The sequence below is a fragment of the Leptopilina heterotoma genome, unplaced genomic scaffold (genome assembly GCF_015476425.1).
Source record: "Leptopilina heterotoma isolate Lh14 unplaced genomic scaffold, ASM1547642v1 Lhet_350, whole genome shotgun sequence".
In the NCBI taxonomy this organism is placed as follows: Eukaryota; Metazoa; Arthropoda; class Insecta; order Hymenoptera; family Figitidae; genus Leptopilina; species Leptopilina heterotoma.
The window spans coordinates 942,980-968,655 of record NW_025111032.1 but is presented as its reverse complement, the minus strand read 5'-3'; the positions used below and the strand labels follow the sequence as shown (position 1 = coordinate 968,655).

The 25,676-nt window shown below is 19.3% G+C and overlaps 1 protein-coding gene across 1 annotated transcript; it reads left to right on the top strand.

The window, feature by feature from the left end:
• The first annotated feature begins 560 nt into the window (after positions 1-560).
• LOC122505198 (probable cytochrome P450 49a1) lies at positions 561-24,466 on the top strand. The gene is made up of 12 exons (XM_043616683.1): positions 561-801; positions 2,810-2,893; positions 3,400-3,622; positions 4,921-5,167; positions 14,956-15,072; positions 15,932-16,008; positions 16,246-16,441; positions 18,071-18,230; positions 18,850-19,019; positions 20,867-20,945; positions 22,419-22,616; positions 24,269-24,466. Exons 2-12 carry the CDS (start codon positions 2,891-2,893, stop codon positions 24,374-24,376), a joined length of 1,578 nt encoding a protein of 525 aa, XP_043472618.1. The 5' UTR covers positions 561-801; positions 2,810-2,890; the 3' UTR covers positions 24,377-24,466.
• Positions 24,467-25,676: the final 1,210 nt, after the last annotated feature.

The window sequence follows — 25,676 nt, the reverse complement described above, 5'->3', positions numbered from 1 at the left end:
TCAAATTTCTCAGTATAGTCCAGTACTTTTTAAATAAATTGTTTTGTAAGACAATTTTTATTAATAATTATTAAAAATTTTTCAAAAAGAAAGTTAAGAAAAAAAAAATATTTTAGAAACAAAATGTTTTGAATTTGAGAAAAATGAAAAAATATTATTCTTTTTTTTCAGCAATTTTTAAAAAGAACTCCCATATAGAAAATTTTCAAAAAAATACTCCACATTTTAAAATTTTTAATTTTTAAAAATTTTAAAAATTTTTTAAAAATTAAAAATTTTTAATTCTATAAAAAATGTAAACTATATTATATAAAAAAAAATATAGAAATTTTATAGAAAACAAATTTTTTTAAATGAAAATTTTCATTTTTTTCTTTCCCAAATTATGAAAACTGCTCGTAGATTAAGAAAAAAAAATTGTCGAGGTCCCTCTCATAATATGAAAATTACAAAAGACTTGGGACGTTTTCCTGTTTCCTTTCAAATCTCCCACCCTGACTATTTATTTTATATCTTCTTCGCTTCGCCTAGGCTCAAATGTATATGAAATAAAACACGCGCCAAGTCAGAAGTACATTTAACTGTTTAGAGCGCGCTCGATTTTAAATATTAAATGTGTGTCTATATTGATCGCGATCATCTCCGCGCTCTTCAATAATATCATTGAAATTGAAAGTGAAAAATCTATTCTCATCGTTTTAATGTGAAGTTACAATTTTCCTTTTTGTTCTTTTTTCTCTTTTTTTCTTTCACTTTTCTTTTCTGGGGATTTTTACATATGAAACATTCTCATATTTCACCGTAAGTGTTGTTTTTTTTTAATAAAAAATTAATTTTTGAATTTAAAAATAATTTAAATTTAATTTAAGTTTGGTTTCAATTTCATTTAATTTTAATTGAATTCAATTTAATTTTAATTAATTAATTAATTAATTAATTAATTTTTTTTCAATTTAATTTTTTTTTTAATTAATTGAATTGTTAAAAATATTAAATTAATGAAAAATTAAGTGGAAAAAATTAACTTATTCATAAAAATCGACTAAGCAATCAATTATTATAATTTTCTATTATTATTATTATTATTATTATTATTATTATTATTTTATACATTATTAATAATTATAATTTCTGCTATTAATTACTTAAAATTATAATATAATACTTGACATAAATTAATTTATATTGTTTTTTATTGCACTGAATAAAAGTTAACTTTTTTCGATTAATTCAATTTTCTTTCAAAAAATAATAGAAAGTAATTTTTTATAAATTAATAATTATATTAAATAGATACATTACTAAATAAATATTAAGCAATTAAGTAATAGTTATTAAACATATAAATATTATTTACTATATAATTAATTTATTATTCAATAAATTTTCTAAACAAAAATAAATTGAATATCAAATAATTTATATTATTAACATTAACAGTTAATTAATAATAATATTTTTATTTTTAAATTGAAGTTAGTTAAATTTTCCTTTAAAAAAATAAATTTTCGTAGATTTTTTTTTTTTTTTTTTTTTTTTTTTAATGAAACATAATAAAAAATGGTAAAACACTTTTCTTACGGTAGTGAATAATTTTGGAGGAAGTGAATGCTTTTCCTTCTCGAAAGGTTTACTATACACAAAAATGCGTAATTCTATTTCATAATAATCTAATTGTGCGAATGTAACAATAATTCAAGTTTTTTTTACGATTTTAATCATTGTGTTTGTAGAGCGGAAAGTTATGTTTATATATATAACTTCAATGAAATTAAAGCTTACGACCTGTCATCAAATTTCTTTGGAGATTTAAATGTGAATGCATTATAGATCACGAAGAAAGTTTTATTAAAATTCTTTTTATTTTCACTTTTCACAATAAGGGCCGCGGCCTTCAATTATGAAATTTTTTTTCTTTCAAATTATGACTTATAAAAAAGGAATAATAAAATTTATTTCGAATTAGTTAATTGAGTAAATAAATATATAAATAATATAAAAATATAATATATATATATTATTTGTCGATATTTATATTTATATAATATAACACAGATTTCATTGTTAATTTTATTTTGAATTTTTTATTTTTTTTTGAATTTTTTTTTATTTTTTTTTTTATTTCCTGATATAATAATTATTTTTTTATTTAATTATATATTATTTTACTTCTAATTCATTATTATCATAATTTTTAATTATATTTAATTATCATTTCAATAAATATTTATTAATTAACTGAAACAGTGTTGAAGGGAAGGCCCCTACCTATAAACGATTTGTTGGATTTTTTTTTTATATCCTATAATTTGAAAACTGTTTTGCGATATTTCAATACTGACGTCACATAGATAAAAATAATCATATTTGTGAAAATGAAATAAGTAATTAAATCAAAATTTCAACATTTTTTTTTCTAGGAAATATTACGTAATTTTTAGGCGCGCCACTTTACACTATAGCCCAATGGGAAACTTAAGTTAAATAGAAGGAAAAATAGAATATTGTGAATTGGGGAAAAATGAAAGATAAAAATTTTTTTTTTTCCACCTGGTTGTTAAAAGAAAAATATTCTTCGACAGAAAATTTTTATCTATTTTATTACAAATATATTCATTTTGAATATTTGTCGAAAACTGGTATTTTTAAATATATTGACTACAATTTATTTATCGATATAATCAATTATACTATTTTACTTCATTTTATTTATTGTACGGAAGTTTTACTAATTTTTCTTTTTTATTATTTTAGTGGGTAAAAAAATTTTAACTTACGAACTGATGATATTTTTTATTAAATTTTTTAGCTACTAGAGAAAAAAGGGTATTTTCAAGAGGAAATTTAAAGAATTTTGAAAATAGATTCAGTGATGAGCATCTGTAGTTGAATGGTAATGAAGAAAATTTAAATTTATTATAATTTTTAATTATTCAAATTTTTTACCTATTAAAATATTTATTTATTACAATTTTATGTATAATTATTTTTTATACTTTTTTATTCATTCATTATAATATTTTTATTAAATTAAGTTTATTAATAAAAAAAAAAAGTTTTTTATAAAACTTTTATTAAAATAGTTAGCAATTTCGTTGTAGCATTTGATCAAGAAATTATAAGTTATTTTTATTTTAGGATTTTTTATAATTTTTTCATTTATTTATTTATTTACAAGTACGTATAGTGACAAAATTATAATATTTTCTAATAAAATTAAGATTCAAAGTTTTCAAAAAAATTTTCTTTTATTACTAACACTGTCTATTTATTATTATTTTTTTTTTGCAAGAAAATGAAAAGTTTGGTTCTAAGAAAAAAAATGCTTTTTTTATATTTACCTAATTAATAAAAATACTGATTAAAAAAATTGTGTTTTGTAAATAATATTCTTTTTAGATAATGAAAATGAAGACAATTGGATGTATTTCGAATTTAGCGAAACCTCTTTTTGTTCGAAATATTTGTACGGGAAAATTGTCGAAAACAGTAGAAACATTAACGACGACAATTCATGATGAACGTCAGCAAGATGTGTCTCACATTAGGCCGTACAATGAAATGCCTGGACCAAAGTCAATTCCACTACTTGGAAATACGTGGCGATTTTTGCCATTTATAGGTAAAAATTATTATTTTTTAATTGCTTATTGTTCTTAATATAACTATATTTTAACTGTATTTCTTCATTGTTAACTTTATTTTGAATTTCCCGAAATTTTTTTAACTCCATTTCTTCATTGTTAATTTTATTTTAACTTTCCCAATATTTCTTATTACATTTGTTATTTTGAAAATGCATTTCTTCAATGTTAATTTTATTTAACATTTCCCGATATTTCTTGAATTTGTTATTTTCTTTTTTATTTGCATTTCTTCATTATTAATTTTATTTTCAATTTCGCAATATTTCTTACATTATTTTTTAATTGTATTTCTTCATTGTTAATTTCATTTTGAATTTCCTGATAATTTTTTGATTACTCTTATTTCTTAATTGTATTTCTTCATTGTTAATTTTATTTTGAATTTCCCGATATTTCTTATACATTTGTTTTTATTTTTTAATTATATTTCTTCATTGTTTATTTTATTTTGAATTTCCCGAAAACTTTTTGATTTGTTCTTATTTTTTAATTGCACTTCTTCATTGTTAATTTTATTTTGAATTTTCCGATAGTTTTTTGATTTGCTCTTATTTTTTTAATTTCTATATTTCTTCATTGTTAATTTCCTAACATTTCTTACATTTGTTGTCTTATTTTTTAATTCGTATTTCTTCATTGTTAATTTTATTTTGATTTTCCCGACATTTTACGAATTTTTTTTTTTTTTTTTTGACTTTTTTTATGTGCGGCAATTTGATTTTTCGTTGTTTGTTATTTAGTGATTAATATAAATTTTACCATTATCATTAAAAAATTTACTTTTGCTTGAAGTATGTTTTTTTACGATTTTATACAAAAAAAAATTCTTTCTGAAAGGTATTTGAAAATTATTGTAATACAAAAGAGAAGGGAAATGAGGTCAAATTTTAAAAAAAAGTAACTACTGCCCATTATATTTTAATATATTTTCTTTCACACAACTAAATTTTAATAACATACTGAAAATATATTTTTATCATTTTACTTTTATAAATAATTATATTAATATTTTTCAATTATTCTCTATGTTTGAAAAAACATACAATTTTTCATATTTCAATAAAATTGTATTTTTCTTTTATATATAAAAATTTTTATATTTGTCAATGTTTTAGCTACTTTTCCATATTGATTCATTTTTCCTATTTTACATATAGTACTGAAGAAAAGACAATAATTTTTTGGAAAATAGAGAAAATAATTTTTTTTATTGAAAATATACTATAAAAGTGGAATTGATGCATCTTGTTAAGATTTATCGATTCTTTTCTAGGTGATTATAACATAGAGGAAATAGACAAAGTTTCAAAAAGATTACATCAACAATACGGTGATGTGGTGAAAATGGACGGTTTACTCAATAGACCGGATATGGTATTCGTGTACGATGCGAATGAAATTGAACGGCTTTTCAGACAGGAAGAGAAAATGCCATTTAGACCATCGATGCCATCCTTGCACTATTACAAACACATAATGAGGAAGGATTACTTTCAAGATAAACCTGGAGTTATTGGTGTGTAAGTAATTATTACCTTTTAACTAATACTTCACTTTTTGCCATTTCCTATATATATATATAAATATACTCGGGGAAAAATATAAAGTATAACTTTGAGTACTATACTTTATAAAGCAAACCCCAAATTGCACATTTCGGGAAAATCAGAATAGTACATTTCCTGAGTAAATTTTATTTAAAATAATAGTAAAATTTACTTTACTTTTTGGAAATATTGCGATATTAATACTTTTAAATTTAATTTTTTTAATAATAAATTTTAATTAACTCTTGAAATATAAAATTTTATGCCAATATAGAAGATTCATTTTCTATTCTATATATTTATATAAACGATTCCTATCCTGTAGTAGAAAATAAAAATTTGATCATTTCCATAACAAGTTGTTGGAATAATAAGATAATTGAGGCAGGGACAAATTGTCTAATTCGAAGAACTGAATTAGACAGGTAGACCTATTTCCATGTTTTTAAAAAGTAGAACGAGGTTATGAAGGATTTATTTGCCTTTCTTAGGAACAAATTCAAAAATTAGTCCAAATTACACTAAATAATTCGAGAACAAAAAAACGGCATATTTTTCTATTCGGGCATTGAAAGTACACATATTAAGCTTTATTTTAAAGCAAACAAAAAAGAAGAAAAAAAAATGCCATTTTTTCAAAAAAAAGTCAAAAATATTTTTGATTTTGAAAAAATTAAGTTAAATTTTGAATTAAAAAAAAAAAAATTTTGCACTATTCGAAAGAGAAGGAAAAAACCTTTCGAAAACATATAGGTCAAAATTTTGTCCACTCTACTGTATTTTAAGTTACAGAAGCTAACAAAATCCACTGTTCACACTTCACCAAAAACTTTAACCCCATCCCCCCTCTACAATTTTTAATATTTCATGGGTAAAGTTCTCTTCCATAGTACTAAAGTTTGTGCAAGAATCAGCCCGATTTGAAAACATTCGATTTTAAGTTGGGAAATAATTTTCCCCCGGATACGTATTTTTTAACGATAAATTAAAAATTGGTAAACCTAACCTCACTTTTTTTTGTACTAACAACCAAAAATACAAAAAAAAACGTCAATTCTAAGTCGGCATGTTTTCCAAATCTCATAGTCAAATGGCAAGTTTAATGTTTTTTGAAACGGCACGTTTTTCAACGACTAGTCTGAATTGGCATTTTTTTTGCACCCAATTGACGAAGAATTAAATGTGATAGTCACAATCACGTCACAATTTTATCACTTTTCATGCTATTTAAACATTGCGGAGAAATACGTTTTTTAAATAAATTTTCGAGAAAACTTGTAATTATGGAATATGAATTAGAATTAAATAAGATTAAACTTGTAAATTCTCGAGAGCATCAAGGGACGCTACGCTTGCAAATAGTTATGTTTACTATAAAGTTGCTCGCACTGAGTCAGCAGTGTTGCCAACAAATCGGAACATTAAAATTATGGTACGTATACACTACATGCTTGCGAAGTTCAATGACATTGTAGAAAAAATATATTTTTTGTTAATTCAAAAACTAGTTTCTTGTAAAATTTTTAACAAAATGAGTCTTCGACCATCGTTTGAATAATTATGTTTACATTTAATCATATATTCGGGGAAAAAATGGTTTTTGTAGAACCACCCTCATTAAAGTTACGCGTGACTTCTCAACCCTGTACTACAGAGCAAAGACCAGCAAAGACGCTCATCCCGAGACCCGACCACTCCCGAGTCCCGACTGCTCGCAGTCGTTAAAAAATTTACAAGAAATGCAAGAAACTTTAGTTATTAAAAAATGTATTTTTTTCAATAGTATTCGAAAAATGTGAAAAGGGTGAAAAGTGATAAAATGGAAAATTGCATTGATGTTTATAGTTCAGATTACAAACTTAGTAAAAACGTTTTTTTGGTGAAAGGTGAAAAGGGTAAATAAAATTGAGAAATGACAAAATAACGAATTGCATTGAATTATTGATGTTTACAGTTAAAAATTACAACTTTAGTGAAAACGGAAAGTCAAAAGACGCATTTAGTTAAAATTTAAGAAATAAAAAAGTAAACATTATTATAAAAAGTATATTTTGTTACTTCTTAATTTAAGGTTAGGTTGCATGTAATTAATTAAGTTTACAAATCTCCGATTATCATTGTAATTCATTATTTCAAATAATTTCGCAGGCGAATAAATTTTTTTTTATTAATATTCAGTAAATTCGAATCGTTATTACAAAATTTGCAAACGGTAAATAGACCACAACGATATAAGAAAACATTTCGCAGTAGGTTCATATATATCATTTCCATTTAAATAAAAAGATTTATAAAGAATGTTAAAATAAGAAATATAATATGATTACGGAATATTAATACCAAATATGTTTGAAAGTATAATATGCGTATTGCCCAAAGCTATTTATGTATTTGAGATCGTGTGAAAGTACCTAATATATATTAGAATCAAAAGCCCTACCCAATGGGAAAATTATATAACCTTTCGATTATTTACACATCAATAGTCAAGACAGAATATGAAATATTTTTTATTATTTTTATTTATTTATATTTTTATTTTTTATTATTTTCTTTTAACTTTGTTAAAGGTTCGTATAGACTTTGAAATATGAAATAAATCGGTGCAATAAATTTATTCAAAGGGCAATAATCACTTGTCAGTTTGGAGAAATTTTGAGACGAATTGCTATTTTATTATTATATATGTTATAAAAGAAACTCTATAGCTAATGATGTATGTAACGAAAAACTAACTTCTTACTTACTTTTTTTAAAATAAAATTAGCAACTTTGAAAATAATAGAATTAAAAATTTTTTTAATTCTTTCTGTTGAAAACTTTAAAAAAATTGAATTTTGCAGAAATTATAAATAATTGCAGATATTATAAATAATTGCAGATATTCAATAATTTTCAAAAGTATTAAGACTTCTTCTTAAAAATTCAATTATATTCGAAAATTTAAAAAATTTCAATTATCTTTACAAATTTAATAAAATTCTTCTCTAAAATTCAATTTTTTTCAAAAAAAATTTAATAAAATTCTTAACGAAATTTCAATTATTTTCAAATAAAGTCCCTCAATTCAATGATTTTCAATAACTACTATTTCTATAAAATTTCCCAAAAAGAATTCAATTATTAAAAAAAAATTGAATAAAATTGTACGCATACATTTAATTATTTTTCATAAATAATAAAAATTTGACAGGAATTCAATTATTTACAAATTTTTTTAGAAAATTTCTTTGCAATAATTCAATTATTATCATAAATAATAAAATTTTTCTTAAGGAATTCAATTATTTTCATAAAAAATAATTAAAAATTCTAGAAAATAATAATTAAATTGAAATGATGAAAACAATTTTGAAGAATAGTTATACAGTTAACAATATTCTTATAATAAAAAATAATGATTTTATCACTCGGTCATCTTTAATTATTATAAGTTGTTTAATTTAAAAAAAGGTTTGAATTTGAAGTTTTTTAATATTCTAATTCATATGTCGAAAAATAATAATAAATAAATAAATAAATTTCTTTAAAAAATGAAGTTTTTGATGTTTTCGAATAATTTTACAATGAAATAAATTTATGTAGGAGAACATTTTTTTTGAGTAAAATTTTTTCCTTTATTTTCTAAAAATAAAAAAATTTTCCATTTCATTTTCAATGAGAATTTTTAATTTTGACAAATAGAATTTATAAACATTTTTTTCTTTTATTTTTAAAAAACTAATGTTTTTTTTAATATTTTTTATTGAAAATTTTGAAAGTAATTGAATTTTTAAGTTTCTAATCGTGTTTATTATTAATTGTAGTTAATAATTTTTTTTTTTTGAAATTATTGACAGAAAATTTAATTCTTTTAAAGAATTTTATTTGTTTTTGTAAACAATTAAAATTTTTTGCAGAATTTCTTTATATCTATTTTGTAAAAATAATGTTTAATTTTTTAAAATAATTTTCACTGAAAATTTTGAAAAATAATTGAAATTGAATTTTCTAAAAAAAACTTTTGAAAATAATTGAATTTTTTAGAGAAAATTTTATTCCAATTTTTTAAAAATAATTGAATTTTTGTGGATGAATTTTACAATTTTTAAAAATAATTCAATATTGTTTCGAAGAATTTTATCAGAATTTTTGAAAATAATTCAATGTTTTGAAAGAATATTTTATTCAAAATTTTGAAAATAATTGAATTCAATTGAAAAAAGTTATTAAAACGTATAAAAATAATTAATTTTTCTTAAGAATTTTATAAAAACAGTTGAAAATAATTGTAATATTTTTAAAAATAATTGCGCACATTTTATCGAGAAATTTTATTAAAAATTATTTAACTCCTGCGAAGTATTTTATTATTTATGAAAATAATTTGAATTCCTCCAAAGAATTTTGATCAGAATTTTTAAAAATAATTAAATTTTTTTTTGAAAGAATTTTATTAAAAATTTTGAAAATAATTGAATTTAATCGAAATAATTTTATTAAAATGTTTAAATATATACTTAATTTTTAAAGAATTTTTATCAAAATTGTTGAAAATAATCGAATTAATATTTTTAAATATATAATTGTATTTTTTCTAGAAATTTTATGAAAATAAATGAATTCTTCTATAAAGAATGTTATTATTTATGAGAATAATTGAATTGTTTTGAAGAATTTTTGAAAATAATTGAATGTTTTGAAAGAATTTTATTAAAAATTTGGAAAATTTTACAAATTTTCAACAAATTATTACAACAACTGATTACTACACAAATTATTAAAAAAAAAAAAAAATAAAAAAAAATAAAAAAAAAATAGAAATGAATTGAAATGTTATTAAAACGTATAAAAATAATTAGTTTTTCTTACGAATTTTATAGTTAATCAATTTAATTATCAATATTTTTTTTTTTTTTTTTTTAGAGTGGAAATTGAACTTAAGACAAATGAAAATGTAAAAAATTATAAAAAGACGTTAAAAAAATTTTTTTTATCCAACTCTAAATGTACTCGATTCTTGTTATCGAAATAGAAAATGTAATCTAATTAAGAATATTTGCCTTAAAAGTTGAATATGTACGTATACAGATTGCAATAAAATTCGGTAATTTCTGTCAGTTTCGAAATATAATGATCGCGTAATAAACTTCGAATTGCAATATTACGCCTTGTACATGGGAAATTATTGCAAATATAATTTACCAACATGCCCGAATGGCGTAATCATTATATGGATCTAATTTGTCGTTTTTTTCTAACCAGAAGTGTATATTAGACTTCATTATTGCGCACGTGCGCAGAAAAAATTTCTTTTTTCTAAAAAATGAAAAATTATTCTTTGAATTTTTTATTATTTTAATTTTAATATTAAATTTTTCAATAGAATTTTTTTTTATTTTAATTTGAATATTAAATTTTTCCATAGAATTTTTTTTTTATTTTTAATTTGAATATTTGATTTTTTTCCTTGCGTGGGGGTAATTGTAAAAGAAAAATTAATTTTCTGAAATAAAATATAAATAAAAAAGTTAAAATATTTGTTTTTTGCATAACAATTAAAATAAAATTGATATATAATACGAAAGTGCAGCGTAGAACTATTATAAAAGAATTAAAAGGTTGTCTATCAATGTTCCTGCACGTGATCATTGATGCGGTGCATGCATAATTACAATAATCACTAAATAGCAGCTTTCACCTGGTTCATAACGTAATCGATTGTTGTGCACTTGAATAAAATTATATATTTCCTCTGAGGAACAATAATAGATTTGGTTTAATAACTGTTACAGATGCATAAATGAAGTTCAAGTATATTAATGTCATTGCTCTTTTATAAAATTAAAAAAAAAAAAAAAAAAAATTTTAAAGAATGCCAAATTTTAAAATTTTAATCATTTTCATCCTTTCTTCAGCGTTAAAACAAAAAATACAATTTAATATTTAAAAGAATATCAAACATTTGAAATTTAATTGTTCAAACACAATTACCGAATTACCCCGTAGTTGGGTAAATTTTATAAATATAAAAATAAAACGAAACTAAAAATAAGGAATTTAACATTTAGAAGAATATAAAATATTTGAAATTTAGTTTTCTTTCAAAATTACCCCAATTCAGTTGGGGTAATTTGGTCGTAAACATAAAATTTAAAAATAAAAGTGAAAGTAATCGAAAAAATAGAAGCAGAATTTAATATGTAAAAGAAGGTAAAATATTTGAAATTTATATTTCTAATTCTTTGTGATTTAATTATTTCACAATTATCCTAAAGTTGGGGAAATTTGGTTGTAAAACATAAAATACGAAAATAAAAATACTAATAAAAAAAAGGAGGCGAAACTTTTTGGTCTTATTACAACATTCTTTTTGGGTTAAAGAATTTTAATATATATTTAGAAATATTTTTTTAAATTACGGCTACGAGATTTTTATCAAAAATCAACTTCTGCTATGCATTATATACGAAGTATTTAAAGGGATTTGCAAATTGGGACGCTGGTATTATTGAAGGACAAATATATATAAATGAAATGCTGAGAAATTTCATTATAATTATAAACACGATTTCTATATTATACATACTTGGCATATTTAATTCTCCTCTCAAATAATTTTTTTTTTTTAAAGAAGTTTTGCTTTTGCATTCAACGAAAAAGGGAAATATAATTATCTCCTCTTTTCTCTCACTCTGGGAACGCGTATATGATTCAATTAGTTGATTTTCATTTTACGTAATTGTTCATTATTTTTCCATTAAAGGCGCACATTACGTTTTTGTAATCACTGCCGAGAATATTACCCCCTAAACGTATTTAGAATGGTTTTTCCTTTTTTTTTCTTTCTTTGGTGAAAAGAATTTTTTTTTTCAATCTGATAATTTTTGACCCAAAAAAATAGAAATTAGTTTACAAGGGAGGTAATTAAATTAACGTTAAGTGTAAATATTTTTTTTTAGTGTTATGACAATTTTTCCTCCTTTTTCAAAAAGGAACAATAAAAATTAATTCTAGAAAGAAAGAAGAAATAAAGAAAAAATACAAAAAGGAAAACAATACACAAATAAATAGAAACCTTGATAGAAATATATAAAATAAGGAAAGAAGAAAATATAAAATGAAAACTAAAAAGTTAGTCAGAAAAATTTTGAGAATTGACATTCTCAAGTTGTTTTTGAAAAGAAAAGAATAAAAAACATTGGGTGGAGTTGAGAAATAAATTGCGGGTCCACACGTGAACTGTTACGAGATTACGAGAATTAAAGAGAAGGTGAATAAACTATTGTGGGAAATATGCAAATTAGATTTAGCATAATATAATTTTATCTGATTCATCTATAACTTGAATTCTGTGAATCATTTATATGAATATTTTTTTAGTTTACAGAATGTGTTTGAATCAATTAGAAAACTTTTCACTAAGAATATATGTGTAATACCGCGCACTTATACTTCATAGAGTATGTTATGTAAATCATTTTTATAATATTAAAATAATTTTATATTCCAAAAAATCCCGAAATTAAAATATCCTCGAAATATTATTCTGAAAAAAAGAAATATCTTTTTTAAATAAATATTAAAAATATTTTTTTTACTATATTTTTATAAATAAAATTTATTCATGACACTATCAGTCAATGTACAAAAAAATATAAAATTTTATAAAAATATTCTGCAAATGCAAAACATAAAATAGATATTATTAATTTTTTCATAGTGTTTCATTTTTATAATTTTTATAATTCATAGTTTTTATTTTATAATTCATTTTGTTAAGAACTATTTTTTGGGTCTTGGTACCTTTGTAGGGATGTAGTATAAAAACTAAATCCACTAAATTTAAAAAATTTAAATAATTTTTGATTTAATGAGTTTGTTTGTTAGTTACAGGTGTTGCTGGTGATTTAAAATTTATCTTGAGAACATGAAAAAGACATTATTGAAAAAATTTCTATTAGCAAAAATAGATTTGTTGCCACTATTCTACGAAAAAATTTGTCAATATTTATTTATTTGGCAATAGAATTTATTTTTATTAGAAAACCCCTTTTCTATTGCAGTTCGTTTGAATTTTAAAAAATTATCCATTTTTGCTATATTTTTGAATTTTTATATATTTTTTTTATTATTCTTTTTATTTATTTTTGCTATCAAATGTTACGCGCACGTAACGTTATATTTAATTTATTATTATTATTATTATTATTATTATTATTATTATTATTATTATTATTATTATATTATTATGCAAATTACAAAATTTTTTATTTTCAAATTAAATTTTTTTAAGTAATTTCGTAATCAAAATTTAAAAAATCCACTTATTATAATTATTATTGTTTATATTTTTAAAAACTTTATTATAATTCTTTGCAAGAATTAAATTATTTTCATACATAATAATAACGATCTTTGGAAGAATTCTATTATTTCTATAAATAGTAAAATTTTTTACAAAAATTTAATACAGTTTCAACGAAAAAATTAAATTATTTTCAATAAAATTTTATGAAGGAATTCAATTTTTTTCTAAAAATTGTAATAAATGCTTCGAAACAATTCAACTATTTTTAATACAATTTTAATAAAATGCCACAAAGGAATTCAATTTTAAAAAAAATTTTTAATAATATTTATCGAAAAAATTCAAATATTTTCTAAAATTTTAATAAATCCTTCAAAACAATTAATTTTTTTTTAGTTTTTCTAAAGAATCCAATTATTATCCAAAAAGTTTAATAGATCCTAACAATTCAATTTTTTTACAAGTAGTAGTAAAATTCGTCGTAAGAATTAAATTATTTTTTATAAATTTTAATAAAATTCTCAGAAATTAAATTATTTTCAATACAATTTTAATAAACTTCAATAATAATCAAATATTTAATATGTTTAATTCAATGAACTGCAAAAATCTTCAATTAAAATTCCTTGAGTGAATTAATTAATATTTTAGAAAATTGTAATAAATTTCTAATTGTAAGAAGAATTTAATTATTAAAAAAAAAATTCTAATAAAATTCAATAATTAAATGTTTATTTTAAATTATTAAGAGACACGATTATTTAAAAAAATTGAACGAAATTGTTTATAATATCTAATTAGTTTTAAAATTTTCAATTAAAATTATTAAAGAAACTCCATTATTGTAAAAAAAAAATCAAAGAAATTCTTCAAAAGAATTTAATTCGAATTTTGAAATAATAAAATTCTTCGCAAGAATCAAAAATGATTTTTATAAATAATACAATTCTTCGAAGGAATTCAATTAATCGCAAATTTGTTGACAAAATTCTTTGCAATAATTAAATTATTTTTAATACATTAATTTCAAAATTGAAAATATTTGAAAAGAAAAATTATTAAAAAAAAGTTAGGTAACAAAATGGCAAACAAGGACTAAAAATAAATAATAATAATAATAATAATAATAATAATAATAATAATATTAATAATAATAATAATAATAAGAATAAATGAAGTAACAATGATGTTGACAATAGAAGTAATAAAAATATCGTAATAATTACTATGGTGACAATAATAATAAAATTCCCTTTCTTAAACGTTTGTTCAACTTTTTCTTTTGTGAATATCATTATATGAATAATGTTCGAAAAATTTACAGCCCAATAAAAATTATGATCTCTAATAACATGGTCACGAATCGATGTTGAAATAATGCGAGTACACATTACCCTCAAATTATCAATACTCTACCTTGAAATTTTGTGCATTCATTCATAAATTGCTTGTGTTTTTTTTATTCTTACAGTCACGGTGAAAGTTGGTACAAATTTCGTAGTAAAGTGCAACAAGTCATGCTCCAACCAAAAACTGCAAGAATGTACATTGGTGCTATCGAAGATGCCAGCATTACATTTTTGGAAAGGTGGTCAACAAAATTTTTTTTATATTCTCCATTTTAAGTATTATAAATTTATAAATAATAATTAATTAGAATTAATAACAATTTATTTATATAAATATTTTTTATTTCTTATAATTTTTATTTTTACTTATTTCTATCACTTTTATTTTCACTTATTTCTATTATTTTTATTTTTTATTTTTATAATTTAAAACAGAATAGAATTTATTCATCAATATACAATTAACATTATTTTGGACCCTTTTATAAATGCCGTACATTATTCTTTTTAACTTCCAGTTTACATTGAATTTAAAGTAAAAAAAACTTTATTTTTAACCCTTTTTTCAACGCCTTTAATGTTAAAATAAAAAATAGAATTTAATATTTAAGAAAATATAAAATATTCGAAATATAAGTTTTCATTCACAATTACCCCATAGTTAAGGTAATTTTGTTATTATTATAAAATATAAAAATAAAAATAGAATTTAATATTTAAAAGAATAAAAAACGTTAGAAATTTGATTTTTCTTTCACGATTACCCCCACTTGGGGTAATTTCGCTATATAAAATATAAAAATAAAATGAAACTAAAATAAAATAAAAATAGAAATTCATATTTAAAAGAATAGAAAATATTTGAAATTTAGTATTTCTTTCACAATATTACCCCGCAGTTGGGGTAATTTGACCATAAACATAAAGTATAAAAAGGGCAATGAAACGAAAATAAAAAAAATTGAATTTCACATTTAAAAAAATAGAAAATATTTGGTAATTTAATTTTTCTTTTGGGATTCAATTTTTTATTTTCTTTAGAAATAAATTTTTCATTCACATAATGTTTATCATAATGTAAAATATTCAACTTTTCAGAATCGATAAAATTAAAAACACAAACAACGAGGTTCCCGATGATTTTTTAAACGAAATTCATAAATGGGCTTTGGAATGTAAGTGAAATGGAATTTTTAATTAATAAACTTTCAAAGTTTATTATTTTATTCGCGAAAAAAAAATTACGATTTTTTTTTATGTGATACAATTTTTATTCTAAATTTTTTTTCGCTTCTAATTCAATATCCTGATAATATTGTTTTATTCTTGATGTTATTAATTTTAAAGAATTAAATTATTTTATGACATTTTTTTAAAGAATTAAATAATTTTTAAAAAAATCTTTTTTTTAGCAATTGCGCTTATTGCACTTGATGTACGACTGGGATGCATGGACGAGAACGCACCAGGGGAAACACAAGAATTAATAAATGCTGTTACGACATTTTTCGGAAATGTTGGAATTCTCGAGTTGAAAATTCCATTTTGGAAAGTATTTAACACACCAACTTGGTGTTCCTTTGTTAATGCTCTGGATACCATTTTAAAGTGAATATATTACTACTGTTTATTTATTTTATAATATATTCAATTATATTATTTTTTTAAACTATTTTCTTATTACTTTAATATTTCTTTTTATTATTATTATTATTATTATTATTATTATTATTATTATTATTATTATTATTATTATTATTATTATTATTATTATTGCGCAAATTACAAAATTTGTTTATTTTCAAATATATTTATATTTTTTTAAATAATTTCATAATCAAAATTTAACAAATTCACTTATTAAGAACAAAATTAATTATTACTGTTCATATTTTCAAAAATTTTAATAAAAATTCACAAAAGAATTCAATTATTTTCTAAAATTTCAATAAATCCTTCTAAACAATTCAATTATTTTTTTAAATAGTAAAATCTTTACAAAAATTCAATTATTTTCAAAACAATTTTAATTGAATTCCTCAGAAGAATTCAATTTAAAAAAAAAAAAAAATTTTAACGCATTTCGAAAAAATTCAATTTTTTTCTAATATTTTACTAAAACCTTCGAAAAAATTCAATTATTCTTATAAATATAGTAAAATTCTTCGCAAAAATTCAATTAATTTTATAAATAGTAAAATTCTTTGCAGGAATTCAATTATTTTCAAAATAATTTTTAATTGAATTCCTCGGATGAATTCAACTATATTTTTAAATATTTCCATAAATTTCAATTATTTCCCAAAAATTTTTAATAAATTCTTCGAAACAATTTAACTATTTTTATAATTATACAAAAATTCTTTGCTGAAATTAAATAATTTTTAATTCAATTTAAATAAAATTACGTATACGAAAGAATTTAATTATTTTCAAAAATTTTTCATAAAATTCAATTTCAACAAGAATTTAAAATTCTCTAAAAAATAATTCAATTATTCTAAAAATATTTTTTTTTTAAATTCTATATAAAAATTGAATTACTTTCAATGCAAATTTTTTTAAATATCAAAGAAAAAATTGAAAGAATTCAATTATTTTCAATAATAATAAAATTCTTGTGATGAATTCAATTATTTTCATAAAAACTTTAATTGAATTTCTCGAAAAATTTCCATAAGAATTTAATTATTTTTACAATTTTAATAAATTCTTCGAAACATTTCAATTATTTTTATTAGTAAAATTCTTTGCAGGAATTCAATTATTTTCAATAATAATAATAATAATAATTTCAATTCAATAGTTTTTACTATTTTATATGGAGAAAAAAAATAATAAATATAATATTAATAATAATAAAAATTACTATTTTTTTTTCGTGTAAATTTTGGATTGTAAATATAATAATACAAACAAAAATTATAAAAGTAGTAAAGCGTACGTATGCAAAATGGAAAAAATTATTTAATTTTTTTTTTATTTTCTTATTTTTATACATTTTTATAGACATTGTTAACATGTTAAATTAAAATTAACAAATTTCAACGAATTGATTCAAAAAAACGTGGATCAAGTAAAAAATTAATCGACATTTTTGCTAACAATTTTTGATCCACTTTAGTATCCGATTTAATAGTTTGAAAAAAACTAGTAAAATATTTTTGAATATATTTTTAAAAATAATGTACAATTTTATTTTCAAATAATAAAAAATTTTGTCATTTTTTTTTATAGAATTACATCGAGATACACGAAAGAAGCTTTGGAGAGATCAAAACTAAAAAGTAAATCGAAAACAGAACTTTCCCTTCTTGAAAGGGTCGTAGCCCTAGACAATGACTCGAAAACAGCTGCAACTCTTGCCTTAGATTTATTCCTTGTTGGAATTGACACGGTTAGTTTAACAAAATTAATTTAATTATTATATTATTTATTTATTTTTTCAAATTTAAATTTAATTTAAACTTAATTTTCAATTAAATTTAAACTTAAATTTAATTTAAACCTAATTTTCAATTAAATTTAATCTTAATTTTCAATTAAATTTAAAATTAATTTTCAATTAAATTTTAATTTAATTTTCAATTAAATTTCAATTTAATTTTAGTTTAATTTTAAATTTAAATATAAAGGGATAATGTCCTTTATTATAAGCAAGAAAAATATCATACCTAGGTATTTACTATTTTTCTAATTTTCAATTATTATTAATATTCATTATATTGAATAGTTAATTTTATAAAAAAAAACGAAAACATTAATTTCTACATTTCTATTAAAAAAATAAATAATTATTTATATTAAAAAAAAATAATAATAATAATATTTTTATAATTATTTTATAAACTTTATTTATAAATTTCTAACCTTTGTTATATTTGTTATTAATTTGTTCTTAATTTTTAATTTTTAATTAATATTTGTCTTTTATATTTTAGTGTTTTTTTATTTAATGCTTTACATATTTTAGTGGTTTTTATCTAATGTTTTTTTATAAATTTGACTTTTTTTAGACATCAAATTCCGTGGCATCGGTTCTGTATCAACTGGCACTTCATCCGGAAAAACAAGCACTTGTACATGAAGAGATTAGCAAAGTACTTCCGTCAAATGGACAAACACTCGAAGCGAAACATATTGATGACTTGAAGTATTTAAAGGCTTGCATAAGAGAAACATTAAGGTATTTATTGCTTTCTCCGATCCAAAAAATATTTACACGCAAAAATACCGAAATATAAGGAAAAAAAAATTTTTTTTTCAAATTTATTTTTGAAAAACTAATTTTTTTTCATTTTAATTTTACATTTTTTGATTCATCAACATTGAATAATTACGTACAATTTTTTTTAATTTTTAATTATCTAATTAAATGAGTATAAGTTTTCTAATTTTTACTTTAATTTTCTTTTAAATTTTACACTTTTTAAATTTACTTTTTTTTAATTTTCTAATTTCGAGAAAAAAAATATTAGTTCTCTAATTTTTAAATTAATTTTCTTTTAATTTTACAGTTTCAATTTTCTTTTCTATTTTGAATTATTAGACGAAAAAGATAAATTTCCTTATTTTTAATTTTACTTTTTTTTAAATAAATATAAATTTTCTAATTTTTAATTTTAGATTTTTAATTTTACTCTTTCTAAATTTACTTTTCTATTTTAATTTTTTAATTACATTTTAGAAAATAAATATAAGTTTTCTAATTTTTACTTTAATTGACTTTTAGTTTTACACTTTAAATTTACTTTTCTATTTTAATTTTACAATGTTTAGAAATTTAATTAAAATTTTCCAATTTTTAATTTTTTAATTTTACTCTTTTTAAATTTACTTTTTCATTTTAATTTTCTAATTTCCTGAAAATAAATATTAGTTCTCTAATTTTTACATTAATTTTCTTTTAATTTTACAGTTTCAATTTTCATTTCTATTTTCAATTATTAGACGAAAAAGATAAATTTCCTTATTTTTAATTTTACTTTTTTTAAAATAAATATATAAATTTTCTAATTTTCAATTTTAGATTTTTAATTTTACTCTTTCTAAATTTACTTTTCTATTTAATTTTTTTAATTAAATGTTAGAAAATAAATACAAGTTTTCTAATTTTTACTTTAATTTTCTCTTCATTTTTACACTTTAAATTTATTTTTCTATTTTAATAATTTTCCAATATTTAGAAATTTTATTTATCTTTTCCAATTTTTTATTTTTTATTTTACTCTTTTTAAATTTACTTTTTCATTTTAATTTTTTAATTTTTAGAAAATAAATATGTTTTCTAATTTTTACGTTAATTTTCTTTCAATTTCATACTTTTTAAAATTTTTCATTTCTGTTTTGATTTTTTAATTAATAGAGAAGAAATATAAATTTTTTAATTTTTATTGTAGTTCTTTTAATTTTACTTTTTTCAGTTCTAATTTTCTTTTTTTCTTAAATTTACTTTTTTACTTTATTTAAGATTTTTAATTTATTTTTAATTTTACTCTTTTAATTAAAATTAAAATTTTCGAATTTTAAATTTCACTTTTTTCGCTATTAAAAATTGTTTCAATTAATCAATCTCAAATTACATTAAATTGTTTATAATTTTATTTTTTCTAATTAGATTTTCTCTAAAATAATAATAATAATAATAATAATAATAATAATAATAATAATAATAATGACAAAAATTTTTTTAAATTTAAATTTAGTTAATTAATTTTTATAACCCTCGTTAAACACTAAATTGAAAATATTTTTCTTTCGATTATTCAAATTAATTGAGCATTAAAAAGCGCTATTACCATATAATCATATTAGTAAAAGTGCATTTTTATAAAAAAAAGAATACAAAAACAAAATACTATTAATAAAACTACTCGTAAAAATTTTTTTCTCGACAATTAAAATGAATAATCTTTGCATAAGTAATTTACAAGTGAATATATGTATATAAATAGGACAATAAGTTTATTGTTTGCATATGTAATAGAAAAAAAAAGAAAAGAAAAATTTTATGACTTTATCTTCTTTTAATAGAATGTATCCTGTTGTAATTGGAAATGGACGATGCACCACTACAGACACTGTTATTGGCGGATATCATGTACCGAAAGGCGTAAGATTTTTCAATATTTATTTCAATTAAAAAATCTTTTGAAATTTAATTATTTTTCAAAAAGTGCCACAATAACGGTTCTAATATTCAATTTTATTATCGAACATTTTAAATAAAATTAATTTTTAATTCAAATAGAAAGTTCTACGAGAATTCAATGATTTAAAAAGAAAAATGTATAATTTGTAAAATAATTAATTATTTTTCAACATTCAATTATTATAAGGAATTTTATAAAATTTTTCGAAAATAATTGAACTTTGAAGATTTGATAAATGTTTTGAAAATATATTCATTCTTTCGAAAAATTTTATGAAAAAAATTTAAATAATTAAATTTCTAGAAATATTTTTTATTTATGAAAATAATGGACATTTTTTAGCAAAATTTTCTTAAAATATTTAAAAATACATAATTGAATTTCATCGAGGAATGCCATTAAAAATTATTAAAAATAATTGTTTTCTCTTATTCTAAAAAATTTTATGAAAATAATTTTAATAATTAAATTTTTATAAAAATTTTATTATTTATCAAAATAATGGAATTTTTGCGAAGAATTTCTTTTAAATTTTTGAAAATAATTGTATTTTTTTGAAGATATTTTTCTTAAATATTTTTCGAAAATAATTGTAGTTTTTTAAAGATATTTTTCTTAAATATTTTTCGAAAATAATTGAATTCTTTCAATAATTTGTTATTGAAAGTAATTGAATTCTTATAAAACTGATTTTTTTCGAAATCAGTAAAAATAATTGATTGAAAAATAATTGAATTTTATTAAAAAATTTTTTTTTATAAATAATTGAATTATTTCTTTAGCTTTTATTGAAATAGAAGATATTTAACAAATTAATGAATTCCTGCGTAGAATTCTTATAATTTGTGAAAATATAATTTAATTCATGCGAAAAATATTATCAAAAATATTTGAAAATAATTTATTTTTTAAATTCGAAGATAATTATTAAAATTTTTAAAAATAATTATTTCGAATAATTGAATGAAAATTGTATTAAAAATAATTGAATTCTTGCGATGAATTTTATATTATTTATCGAAATAAAATAAAAAATATTAAAATAAATGTAAAGTAATAATTTAAATTATTTATTTACGGTTTTTTAATTTTTTAATAATTAATTATTTAATTAGATAATAATTGTAGATAAGTAAGTAATAATTATTAAATTAATAAATGATGAAAATAATTATTTTTCAAATAATTGATATTCTAATAATTCTTTTAGGTTTTTTTTTTTTTTTTTTTTAAAGGAAATAATTCTTTCGTAATTTTGCATAAAATGATATTTACAAAAATAGAATGTTGAGAAGATGTCTATAATGAGATTATGGAGAATTTGTCTAAGAGTGAAAATTTAGAAGGAAAGGAAAGAATAATATGAGTTTAACCTTCGGAGTCGATTATTATGAAATATATGTGTACATAGTGCAAATATTTGTGTTTGACAGGTGCATGTCGTCTTCCAACACTACGTGATTAGTAATCAGGATAAATATTTTCCTAAAAGCAAGGAATTCTTACCGGAACGTTGGTTGGCAGGTGAAAAAATGTGTCATCCTTTCGCCTCATTGCCCTTTGGCTTCGGTAGACGAATGTGCCTCGGGCGAAGATTCGCTGATCTTGAAATGATCATTGTCATCAGTAAGGTGAGAATAAATTAATTTACGATTTATACCTTTCTCACTTCAGCATTTTTTTTTTTTTTTTTTTTTTTTATTATTTTCTCTTATATATGACTGCAATTTATCATTATAACGAGGATGATTGTAAATTATTTTTAATATCATTGGAATTTTTACAATTTTAATTTTTTTTGTTGTGGAATTTTTAAAAAATTTTTACTGTTGCAAAAAAACAGTGTTTGGAAAATAATTTTTTTAAGTAAAAAAGAGAGAAAATAATTTAAAAATTTCAAGAATTACAAAAATTACAACAATAAAAATCTTCTAAAAATGAATAATTACAAAAAAAACTGTAAAATTACAAAAATTACAAAAATAAAAAATTACAAACCCAAAAAATTAATCACAAACTTATAAATGTTTTTAAATTAAAAATTTTTAAAAATACAAAAGTTGTATTTGAATAAATAAATAAATGTTACAAAAGTTACAAAATTACAAAAATTATATTTCAATAAATAAATAAATGTTACAAAATTACAAAATTTCAAAAATTACAAAAGTTACAAAACTAAATACTACAAAAATTACAAAAGTCACAAAAATAAAAGATAAAAAACCGAAAAATTTCAAAAACTACAAAATTACAGAAGTTACAAAATTACTAAAATTACACAAATTACTTTATAAAAATTACAAAAGTTAAAATAGTACAAAAATTTCTTAATTAAAATTATATTGTAAAAATAACAAATTAAGAAACTGAACAATTTAAAAAAAAATACAAAAATTTACAAAATTGCAAAGGTTTATAAAATTACAAAATTACAAAAGTTAAAAAAATATAAACATGCAAAACTGAATAATAACAAAAACTACAAAAATTACAAAAGTTTTATTTCAATAAATAAGTAAATGTTAAAAAATTACAAAATTTCAGAAATTACAAAACTAAATGTTATAAAAATTATAAAACTCACTAAAATATAAAAGGTACGAAATTACTAAAATTACAATAAAAAAAAAAATGATAAAAGTCACAAAAATAAAAGTTCCAAAACTGAAAAAAATTTCAAAAACTAGAAAATTTACAAAGTTATGAAAATATTAATGTTACAAAACTACTAAAATTACAAAAGTAAAAAATTACTAAACTGAAAAATAACCAAAAGTAGAAAATTATAAAAAGTAAAGAATAAAGGTCTCTTTTCGTGTTTTTCAATAAAATAATAAATAAAAATGTTACAAACTGCAAAGTTTGAAATTATTCAAGTTGGAAAAATTACAAAAATTACAAAAATTACAAAAATTACAAAAATTACAAAAGTTACAAAAATTACAAAAATTATAAACGCTACAAAAAGAACAAAAAATTAAAACTTTAATAAAATTACATAAATAAAAAGTTCCAAAACTGAAAAATTACAAAAGCTACAAAAATATAAAATTTACAAAATGACTAAAATTACTTAAATTACAAAAATACAAAATTGATAAATTGAAAAATAAATAATTATTTTAAAAAAATTTCAAGAGACTATTTGTTATTAATAATAATTAAAAATTTTTCAAATATTGTTCTATTCATCATAATTATTGCTTTTTTTCTTACAAAATATTTGATGAAAAATAATTTTTTCCATTTTTCTTTAAATGTAAAATTCTTCTTTTTTCAGATTATACAAGCCTTCAAAGTTGAATATCATTATGAGAAACTGGACTACTACATAAATCCGATGTACTCACCAAATGGCCCTCTCAAGTTCAATTTCATCAGAAGGTAGTTTTACAAATATTCTAAATTACTATATAAAAATTTTAAAAAAAATACAAAAAAATTTCATTAAATACTTTCATATTAATTAAAAAAAAAATAGTGAAAACAAATTGTTCATAAAAAATTCACATTATATAAAAATCATATGTTTTCATTATTAGAATTTAGATCTATATATTATATGTATAGATTTAAATTATCAAATTGTTGAAAAGTATTTTTTTTAAGACGATAAGAGCGCAGAAAAGAAAGATTTTAAATTTTGTAATTATATTTGGAGAAATGAATGAATAAATTCATTTTAAACTAGTTTCTATTGTGCATTATTTATTTCCGTATATATTATCGTCCTGACACAATAATTCATTCATTAATTCATTCATTCATTCATCCATTAGAAGGCAATTCTCACTAAAAATTCAAATGCATATAGATCAATTATATAATATTTTAATATTATTTTTTTAATTAGTTATTTTAGATCTGAGTCTTTATTTTATATCATTACTTTTTAATTTAATTTTTACTTGATAATATTTTTAGTTAGTTTTTAAATATAACTACCTATTTTAATATTTATTTCTATTGAAACAATTATTTATACTTATTTAAGATTTTTATTTAAAAAATATAATTTATTGTATATATAAATATTATACATTTAAATTTAATTTTTAATATTTTTTTAGTAATTATTTCACTCTATAAATTTTAATTAGTTAATAGTTACTAATTTTAGTTAGTAAATATTTTAGTTAGTTAGTAAATAAATTTTTAGGTTATGTAAAAATAACTAAAATTTTTGTTAACTAATGTTATAGTGAAATTTGACTATTTTTGTACCTAGTTATTTATTTACTAATAATTAGCAATTATCTAATAATAATTAGTAACTATCTACTAATAATTATTAATTATTTACTAATAATTGTGTACTAATTATTTACTGATAATTACTAATTATTTACTGATAATTACTAATTATTTACTAATAGTTACTAATTATTTACTAATAATTTTTAATTATTTACTAATAATTACTAATTATTTACTAATAATTACTAATTATTTACTAATAATTAGTTATTTTTTACTAATTATTTGCTGAAGCAAAAAGTCAGTCACGATTTTACTAATAATTATTTTTAACTAATTCAGATTTAAGTGTACCTAATTATTGTTAGATTATAAAGTTTATTCACTTTATTAATTTAATTTAATTCAATTTTTTGAATTGTAAATATTTTAATTATTTAAAAAGAATTTTTGAATTCAATAATAACATTTAATTTAATTTTTAACATCAT

Coding starts and splice junctions, on each gene's coding strand:
- LOC122505198 (XM_043616683.1), top strand. Junction 18,231..18,849: donor TCCTTGTTGGAATTGACACG/GTTAGTTTAACA, acceptor GACTTTTTTTAG/ACATCAAATTCCGTGGCATC. Junction 22,617..24,268: donor TGATCATTGTCATCAGTAAG/GTGAGAATAAAT, acceptor TTCTTTTTTCAG/ATTATACAAGCCTTCAAAGT.